Source organism: Plasmodium vinckei (genome assembly GCF_900681995.1).
Source record: "Plasmodium vinckei vinckei genome assembly, chromosome: PVVCY_14".
NCBI classification, from domain to species: Eukaryota; Apicomplexa; class Aconoidasida; order Haemosporida; family Plasmodiidae; genus Plasmodium; species Plasmodium vinckei.
This window is the reverse complement of record NC_051306.1, coordinates 1,810,952-1,822,191: the sequence shown is the minus strand read 5'-3', so window position 1 is coordinate 1,822,191 and position 11,240 is coordinate 1,810,952. Positions and strand designations below refer to the sequence as shown.

The following is an 11,240-nucleotide window of genomic DNA, read 5'->3' as shown; positions in this document are numbered from 1 at the left end:
ATTATACTTCTTTTCGATCTACATTTAATTTACTTCCCCATGAGTATTCATATATTGTGTAAAACAATATAATTCTTTTCATACTATATACTATTATATAATTAAATGGGTAAAAATACACAATAAAATGGATATATAAAATAAATTAAAATTTTTATTTTTTACATAAACCTATTTAAGAACATTTTCACAATTGTTTACACAAAACAATCTAAGTTTAAAAACTGGTTTGACAATCATTTGTTGTCTCTTTTTCTCATATTTGTTTGCATTTCGACGACTTTCATTATGCTTTAAAGTATGTAAAGCAATAATAGAATGTTTAGAGGGAGTAAGAACCTTTTTACCATAAAAATAAGCTACCTTTTTTCCAATGAAATTGAAATAGAAAAGAATGTATATTCCTTATACTGCTTAGCAAATAATAACGGGGTTGTTCTTACATAACATATAGAGAATTGTACAGCTTGGGTTTGGTATATTTCAAGAGATAGCGGATTAAAAGATGTATTAGTAAAACTATTTATTTTTTTAAATAAAATGTAAGTAATATAATAGGTTTTAATATAAAAGCTTGGGGAATATATAATTTTTTAATTTGCTTTATTATATACCCTATTTATAGATACATATATATATTTCAATTTTCTACTATGTTTATTTAAATTGTCGATTTCTTATATAAGAATTGTTTTGTTTTTTTCATTCAAATAGGATGTAATTTTTTTTTTTTTTTTTTTTTTTTTTGAAAAATATGTTCATAATAATTTTTTTAAAGTGACAAAAGATATGCTCCAACATTTTGGGAAAAAATTTATTGAAATGAAAATTATAAAATATGCATATATGAAAGGGTGTGATTTAAAAAATTAGATATATATATATATATATATGTGAAAAATAAAATTATAAAGAAATTATTTTTATTTAATTTTTATTAAACCATTTGAATAGGGTTTATTTCTCCTAATAATTATTAAGGATAAATTAAAAAAATATGGAGAAAAAAAGTTAATTGATATATGTTTATATTTGTTTGGATTTTAATCCTAATTCTATGTTTTCTTTTTTTTTTATAGATATGTTGCTTTTTTAAATTTATATTATGCATACGTACAAATATATAGTTATGTATGCTATTATTTTTCCCGAGTTTATTATGATATTTTTTTTTGTTTTTTGTTTTTTTTTACTTGTTCCTTTTCCGTTATAAAAAATGAAAGATTCATTGCTTTCACAAATATTAACGGAAGCCGAAATAATTGAATTAGGCTTGAATGATAGTTTGATGAGACATTGTTCATCTCCTTTTATTTTAAACAAAGAACATTATATACAGATTTCCATTTTATATTTGATTACTATATTTCTTTTTTTTTGTGTGTATGTAACTATTATTGTACTTCGCATAGTAAACAATAAAGTTGGATTCACAAATGATATATTACTAGTCTTATATGTTTACATTTTTGTTTTTTTTTACATCGATTTAATAATTAGTAATGATATTAAATACAGTTTAGTTCGAAAATATAATATCAAAGAAGTCAAAAAAAGAATATATGAAAAATATCTTAGTTATAAAAAAAAACAAAAAAAACAAAATATAGCCAATCTCGATCCTATCAATGCCAAACAAGATAATGATAAAAAAAAACATACAGACAATAAACTTTTTTCAAAAGAAAAATATTTTATTATTTGTGACAATGAACCAAATGAAATACCAATCAATGAGAATATAAATGACGGTGAAGATAAATATTATATATTGGACGAGTTAAAAGATGTTAACCATGATTTAAATAAAGAATTATTGAAATATATTCAATTTGAAAATAACAATTATACAATTAATCATCGTAAATTTGATATATTTTTAATTATAGCAGGAATTATCAACCAATTAAATACGTTTTCTGATTTAATATTCTTATTTTCTATATATAATCATAGTAAATCTTTATTTTATATTTCATTATTTATATATATATACTATTTAGTATATTTTATATTAATAATTAAATATGCTGTAGATTTGTCTTCTACATTAATAAAAATATATAGGAAGTCTATACATCGCTCATATAAAAAATTTATCAAATACTCAAAAAAAGTTATGTCATATATAAAAAAAGTTATGTCATATATTAAAAAAATTACACCATATATTAATAAAATTATATCATATATTAATAAAATTATATCATATATTAAAAAAATAATTTACAAATGTGTAGAAAGTAAGAATATTTATATCCAAGTTTAATCTAAAAAATATTATTATAATATTAAAAGTTGTATATGATTGAATTTTATTTTTTCCTTATATACATAAAATAATGTTGCCAATTTAAGTGTTATAGCTAGCTAAATTTTGTCTTATTTTATGACTATTTCATTTTATTATTTTTTTTTTTTTTTTTTTTTTCAGAATATTTAAAATTCATAATCACTATAAGGGGTAATACAATAATGCCAAATGGAAATGAACCAAATTTATTTTTGAATAAATACACATGTCATGGTAGTTGGCTTTTTTATTATAAAGAAAATACTGATATAAGTAATGACCTACAGGATATAAAATTGATTTATGACACTGACTTTGAAGATATTCCAAAAAAAAATTTTAAAAAAGATATTAAAAAAAAATACATTAATAGGAGCAGACAAATTGAAATGAAAACACAAAGTATGAGTATCCCATTTATTGAAAAAAATCATATAAAATTAACATCCAAAAAAAAAGAAAAAAAAAATTATGAAAAAGCTCTAGTTCCAAAACATGTCCAAGCTATTGCTGACATGTCAAGCATTTTATCCTATTATCACATTCTCAATATCTTGAAAAGTGTAATATATATATTTCTTTTATTTATAAATTTAAAATAATTACGTTTGTTTTGTCCACACACACACACATATAATTTATTTGGCTAGCTGCTTACCAATTTAGCTGCTAAATTTTTCTATACCTACTTTTACAACCTGAACGTTCATAATTTTTTTTTCGTTTTTTTTTTTTCAGAAATTTTTATCAGCACACAACCTATATTATCATATTAGCTTCACACTAATTTTTTTCATCTGGTAAGATTAATCAATTAAAATGTGAAAAAAAAAATAGTTTATTATGCCAAACACACATATATATATTTTCCCCAACATATTTGATTGCAGGAAACTCCTTTATATGGACATTATATTATTTCTTTTAAAATTTTACATTTTATTTTATAGTGGCGATAAATTAACTATAGAGATAATTTTATTTATATCTCTAGCAAATATAGTGATTTCATATATAATAAATTTAGTTGATAATAATTTATTAAATTACACTAATTTTAATTAAAAAAAATAAAAATAATAAATGAATAGACAAAAAAAAAACATTAGGCATTTTAACTGCTCGTTGTTAAATAAATTAATTGAGGACACAGCATCAAAGAAATGCCTATATTCATTACCACTTTGGGTATTATGTGATTACCATTTTATATATCTGACTTTTTATTTTTTTTGTTTCATCCTTAACATTTTATAATTTTTTAATATCTTTTGATGAGAACTAACTTGCGTATTTAATTTTAATAATTCGAAAAATAGTGGATGTCATACTATAAATGGTGTATGACACTGTGAGAAAACGGAATAAGGGGATGTAGTAAATAAAGCTGCACAGATATAATTATATTATATGTCAATCGAATGGAAGGGGCCTGGGTCTGTCAACTTTCTTGGCATAAATCTCTCCTCCCTTTTTCTTGCTTTGCAAATATTGCCCATAAGGTAGCCAATCAGATGATTTTTTATTTTTTGACATTTTTTTATCCTTTTCAATTCTTTCCTTTCTTTTAAAAAATTGATCCCTTACTTGATCGATCTCTGATTTGGTTTTAAAAGTTTTACCATCTTTAAATAAATTCAATTCATATTCATCAATATTTAATTGTATAAGTTGATTTTCTTTAACATTTTCTTCATATATGTCTTTTTTTTGTTGATGTATCATACTATTAATAATAAGTTGAATATCTGTAATATGTCTAGCAACATGAAATAATTTTTTAATCGTTTTAGGAGTTGGATAAATTTTGGCAGTAAACATATGCCGTAAAATAAATAAAGTATTTTTTGACGATTTTGTTTTAATAGCTGAATTTAATACTAAATCAAATGTATGTTCATCTATTTTTATATTAGTATTATTTACCATATAGTTGTACAGGCATATAACCTTTCCATAATCTTTTTGTTTATAAAAAAGCATTTTAAATAGCATATTAAAAGTATAATAATCTGGGATACAATGGAAATATGAATAATATTTTAGCATATTTATAGAGTATTCATAATACTCACAATTAATATATAATAGAACTATACTGTTCAGTAGTTTAGTATTTACAATATGATTTTTTTTTTGAATTAATGGGGAATTTGTATGCTCATTTTCTGTTGATGATCCTGAAACATTAGATTTGTCATTTATGTTATTTTTTCTAATATTCATCATATAATATATAATACCCCAAGCATATTTTATATTGTTGTTTTTTTCACTTATTTGCATATTTCTACTTTTACAGTTATTTGCAAAAGCCCTTATAATATAACAATACATTTCATCAGTGATTTTTATTTTATATTTATTCATAGTTTTTAATATTTCTTTTAGTCTTTTTATATTTCCACTATTTGAGCAAGCTATAATCATATATAACATAATTCGATGGTTTAGTTTCATATCGTTAGCTAAATAAATATTATAAAAATGGAAAACTTTATGAAAATAATCAACTCTTTTTGATAAACAATTAATTATTTCTATTAAAGTTATATCAGTTATTCTCAAATTATTTGATAACATTGTTTCATAAATGTTTAAACATTTTTCAGCTTCTCCATTATATGAACAATTTTTGATCATAATAGTATATAATATTTCATCAGGTACAACATTTTTATAATTTATAATATAATTATAAAAATTTTCAGCTCTTTTATATAATTTATGTTTTATTAATCCATCTATTAGTGTTGAATAAATTGGTAGGTCTACTTCGATTTCCTCTTTAACCATTTTTCTATATAAATGAAAAGCACTTTTTATATCATTATCTAATATATGTGATTTAATCATAATACAAAATGTATTTTTATTAGGTATAAACATATCTTTTATCATTTGCAAATAAATTAATCTACTTAATTTAGCATTTTTCTGAACAATACATGTGTACATTAAACTATTATATGTATCCACATTTATTTTAAAATCATATTTTTTTAATAAATTAAAATAATTAAATGCTTCTTCTTCTTTATTAAATAGTATTTTACTTTTTATAAGCATATTATAATTTTCGATAGTAAAATTTTTATCCTTTATTACATCATAAAAATTTAATTCTGAATATTGTTTCATCTCTTTTATTTTTTCTTCCTTTTCTATACCATAATAATAATTTATATATTTTTCACACCCTTCTAATATATATGGTGACATATTTTCTTTTTTAAATAATTCATAATTTTCTTTTAATTTTTTGAAAATATTTTTGCTATTATCTATTATACCTTCATATGTTTTATCTTTTGGTTCCCTTTTTATGTCTTCTTGATTGTTAGCTTGACAAATTAGCTCATCAATAACTGTTTCATCATCTTTTTTATCATTTCCCGCCATGGGAATAAACTCCAAACTATGCTCACTATCTTTGTCACTAGTAAATTTGTGGACTGAATTTGAATCTATGTTTGTGTCTGACAAGTTTAGGGGTTCTTTCTCTTTATCTAAAATATTATTTAAACTTAGTTTGCTTTTTTTATCTTCCAAATTGTTCAAATACATTTGTATCAATGATTCCTTTTCTTTTTCTCGTGCTTCTTTTATTTTTTCATCATTCTTATTATTTTCATTTTCTAATTCCTTTTTCATATCTTTATTTTCCTCATCTACTACATTTATATTTAACTTTTTTAAAAAGTTGAATGGAGATATTTTCTTTTCTATATAAGCTCTTTTTGTTTTTTTTTCTTCATCTGTTTGAAAATTTTCATTATTTTTGTCGAGAATTAATTTTTGTTTGTCTAATTTATCATAAGCAGATATATTTTTTCCTTCTTCTACCATGTCAGACTCAGGAGTATTATTTTTCTCTAGACAATTCAATTCCGTTACATCTATTATATCATCCTGTTTGTTCAATCTATCAGGTGAAATATTCCAATCAATAGACCTATGAACTTTTCGCTTCAACCAAAAAAATATATCATTATTAAAGATATTTTTTTCTTGACTATTTTTATTTATTTCATTTTGCATATTTTTTTTTCTTTTGCATGTATCTAATATTTCTTTTTTTCCTACTTCAGAAAAAATTGATATATTTGTATTATTTTTTAAATATTTAAAATTTGTATTTATATATTTATTTTCATCAATATTTTCTCTTTCTACTTCATGCAAATATCCAAATTTATCATTTGCTTTATTTCCGTCTTGTTCTAAATTTGTAGAATTATTTACACTATTATCCAAAGCATAAAATTTGTCTTCATCAATTTCTTTAAATTCTTGATATTTATTAATTAAATCCATATAATCACAATTACTATTAAAAATAAGTCTTTTCATTAATTTTTTTTTTGTGCCTTTTGAATAAAATAGTTCATCAACAGAATTTTTTATATTCTCATCATCTATATCTCTTTTATTTTTTTTTTGTAAATTTTTTAAATAAATTTCATCCATACTACTAACATCGATTTGAGTTGAATAATCCTCCTGACTGTTTTTCAGTTCTTTATCTTTTTGCTCAATATTGTTCATAATAATTTTGTCTTCTCGATTTTCATAAACATTCTCTTTTGTATTATATTCTGATTGAATGCCCATGCCATTAAAATTAACAAAATTAGATTCCGTATTTGTATCCCCTAGTTTGTTTTTTTTGCTGCAAATTACCCCATTTTCAAATTCTTCCGATTTTTTATTACCCTTAAGTATTTTCTTTATATTTACTCTTTTGTAGCTTTTGACAATATTACCATCGTCACTTAAATTTACAACATTTTTTTTTCTATCAACTAGCTGTCCTAAACTAGAGTAATTTTTTCTTACATTGTTTAACTGACTTAAGTTATTAATACAGTAGTATAAAAACGAGTTTGTCTTATATTGCCCTCTATTGGTGTAAAAAATTTTGCCTTTTATATTATTCACTCTCAGATCTTTAAAACGTATCAAACTGGTTGGGTAGTTCATATCTTACGCTATCTACATTTCGTTTTGCTTTTTTTGAATTCTTGAAAAGGTAAAAATCGTGAACTAGCACCAATTGAAGCACATATATGCAATGTGCTTAATATTTAACTTGTAGAATAATTCCAGCTTTGTTTTATTTATTTTACTTTTTCTAACTTTTTAATTAATGACTTGCTTATAAAAGGTTTATAACAAATTCACATGGTATAATATATTATTTTTATTTATTTATTGTACTTTGTTCCATTTTATCACATTTTTCTTTAACAGTTTTTCTCAAAGCATTAATAATATATAATACCACCTCAAAATATTTCCAAGTATTATTTTTTGAAATATTGTTTTAATAAAAATTAATATATTTCTTTATCAACATATCTAATTTGTTCATTTATTTTCAATTTCATCACTTACAATTATTTTATTTATATTATTATATTTTTTATTTGTTTATTCCCTTTGTTTTTGTATCATGCTCCGCTCCTATATTTCCTAGTATACTGTTTTTTATATAACCTATTTTATAGCATGTGCATGTAAATTTTTAAAATAATTCTTGCTGTTCATAAAATATTTTCCATAATTGAATATTTATATTGTTATTTTTATTCCATGTTCATATTTTTTTTTTTTATTAGTCACACACAATTTTATTTTATATTTTTAAACATTTGTTTTATTTTTTTATGATATTTCTTTTACATGGGGCCCATTCTTTTAAAGATGAATAAGAAAATGAACATATGTGTATTAACTGAAATGTTGATTATTTTTAAATAGTAACAAATATATATATAATATATTGGATATGGAAAATCGTTGTATTAAAATGATAAAAAGTTTGGATAGTGATCATGGTTATACTGTCTCCATTACACCCACAAAATAATATATACAATTTCATGCATATTTTAAAGGGAATATTTACAGCATTTAATAGAATTTTCTATTAACATTATTTTATATTTATATATGTATATAATGTATCATTTTATTTTAAAGCTTGACTAAAACCGTTTCAATACAATATGTGAACAATATTACGCAGGATAAGCATTTTTACGTGTTGTTGCCATCATTATGCCATTTTTTACAATTTTTTTTGTTTAAATGGATATACAATTTGTATACTTTTGAAAGAATATGAAAAACCGAAAAAGGAAAAAATTAAAACATGTTATCCATAAAATGCAAAACAACTATTATTTATTCATATTTTTCACGTTTTCTTTTTATCGAAAATTTTATTTACATAATACGTTTCACTATGATAGACGTTGGCTATACAAAGATAAAAATAAATGCATTCAGGTATTATTTAACAATTTGGAATAGATATAATAATTCGAGAATACAACGAATGGAATAATCAGTTAGCATGTTAACTATTTCGATTTTTTGTTTTCTTTCTACTTAAATATTTGAGCATTATTAATAATTCGGTGTGCTCTTTTGTATTTTCTAAAAAGTTGTAAATAATTTATAATGCTTGAATTTTAATTAAGGGCTGTTATCATCACATATGCATGAGAAATTAAGAGACGGAATATTCGTTGAGTACACACATGAATGTATGCATATGTGTGTACACTTATTTTTTTCATTTTTTTATTAAATAATCTTATTTATGTAACACCTAATTTGTATCATCTTCTATTTAGAATATCTCTTTTATGTTTGCCCTTATGCCGTTTAAAAAATAAATCCAAAACTGTAGGTAGTTACTATATATACATATTGGATATATCGTAAATATATAGATAGTAACCCGTTAAAATATTTATATTTTTTGTATGTAAATTAATTTATTATATGTATATGACTTTGTATACAAATACGGCATACTAAAATAATTATGCCAAATTAAAATAAGAAATATATATTATAGAAATAAAATATAATTTTAAATGTGAAACCATATTTTTAAAACATATAGTTTATCCTATATCACGCATTTTTTTTTTCCTAACCCATTTTTCATTAAATATGAAATTATGTCATATAAAAAAAATAAAAATATACATGAACAATTCATAATAAAGTTATAATACGGCCTGTTTAATGAAATACTTTATATGTAAACAAAAAAGAGGGTAATACTTACAGAAGGGTGTAGTATGCAAGTACTTACAGTGGCAGCATACACATCCTATCTCAACTATTTATATATTATTTGGTATGTATATATATATATACATACTTAAGGATTTATATATATATGAAAGATAGAAATAATAATATGTCCATAATATGAGAGAAAAAAATAGATTATCCAAAAAAAGTACTCAAATTAAAATGATATACAAGAATATCCGTTTTATATGAAAAAATAAAATTATCAAATGCACCTAACAATATATATATATTTTATATGTTACAAAATTTTATTTAATATATATTTTATATATTTTTTTTTGGGTATTCTTATAATTTAAGTGAAAATATTAATAACATACAAGTGCTATAAAAGAAATATATATAATTAAGAAATTCTATTGCTATGATGTTATGTATGCACACAACACCATATATGTACAGTAAATACTAATGTAGGAAATGAAAAAAAAAGGACATATATATATATTAGAATTATAGCTACCATAGTTTATATTCATATCGTTTTAGTATATACCTGTACACATATATATACATGAATAGTACATAGATTTATATATAACAAATAGACGGTATTCCTTGGATTAGTACTTTTTTTTTCTTTATATTTAAAGGGAAATATGATAAAGGTGTACTTTTAAAAAATAATAATAAGTAAAATAAATATTTAAAATAAAAAATATAGATATATAAAGACCTTTTATTTATTAATTTTTCTTTAATTATTTCAATTGTTGTGACTTTTATTCTTTAGAGAATATTTCTCATTTTTTAAATAAAAATATTTTTAACATACAAATGTAGAATTATTATAATTAATGTCTTAGGATTATAAAATTAAAAATTATTAAAACAAATAAAAGATAAAGAAATATTTTAATTTTTTATTAATGTATACTCTTTTTTAAATCGATATATAAAATTTTGAAAAATAAAAAATGGCCAAAATATATATACACATTACATTCTTAATATGATTGTATCATCATTGTATATAACTATTTTAGCTAACCTTATGTAATTATTTTTATCCTTGAATTTATGAGAATAAAAAATATAAATCCATATAAATCCATATAAATCCATATATATATATACAGGTGTATATATTTATTTAACCATTATAAATATCGCATATATATATATTTTATGAATAAATAGCTGTATACTTTTGTTAATATAAATATATAGAAATAAAAAAAAATATTATACATGCTTATGAAATGTAAGTACTTTTTTAATTTATAAAAAAATAGATAAATGATAATATATGTATATGTCTATACATATATTTTATTTTCACTTTTTAAATTATTACACTTAAAAGTTTTTATTATAAATAGTACATGTATTTTTCTCCTTTATAGTATTTCACCTTCGTAGTAATGTTTTATAAAACTATTATATCGACACCTATTTATACAAACATTAGTATGCACATTATAAAAATATACTTATTCGATTCATATATAAGTACAGTGTTTCTATAGAATGCACACAATTGAAGTTATAAACATATGCTCTATTTTTTCTCCATTTTGAATTTTTTAAAACATTTTAAATATTTTTAATCCATTTTTAATATTTTCTTAATACGGACCCTGTTTGCACATTTTTAATATTAATTTATTTTTTTAATGTTTACACATTTTTAATTTTATACCTATATATATTTAAAAATATTGCAAATTTAATTTATATGCATATTCATTTATTTATAATTCATGCCATAAAAGCATAAGACACATAAAGCAAGTGCATAACAATATATTAAGTTTATTTTATATCATAAAGCCATACATAAATATATGTACATGTCTATATTGTTTAATTTTCTTTAATTGTTATG

General features: G+C 21.1%; 2 protein-coding genes across 2 annotated transcripts; one reads left to right on the top strand and one right to left on the bottom strand.

Annotated features, from left to right (window-relative positions):
• Nucleotides 1-1,216: 1,216 nt before the first annotated feature.
• Nucleotides 1,217-3,358, top strand: PVVCY_1405020 (conserved Plasmodium protein, unknown function; the record flags this gene model as incomplete). Its single annotated transcript, XM_008624530.1, has 4 exons — nucleotides 1,217-2,243; nucleotides 2,435-2,856; nucleotides 3,032-3,093; nucleotides 3,184-3,358. 4 exons carry the CDS (start codon nucleotides 1,217-1,219, stop codon nucleotides 3,356-3,358), a joined length of 1,686 nt encoding a protein of 561 aa, XP_008622752.1.
• Nucleotides 3,359-3,706: 348 nt separating this feature from the next.
• Nucleotides 3,707-7,276, bottom strand: PVVCY_1405010 (pentatricopeptide repeat domain-containing protein, putative; the record flags this gene model as incomplete). The annotated part of the gene is made up of 1 exon (XM_008624531.1): nucleotides 3,707-7,276. The coding sequence occupies one exon, from the start codon at nucleotides 7,274-7,276 to the stop codon at nucleotides 3,707-3,709; it is 3,570 nt and encodes a 1,189-aa protein (XP_008622753.1).
• Nucleotides 7,277-11,240: the final 3,964 nt, after the last annotated feature.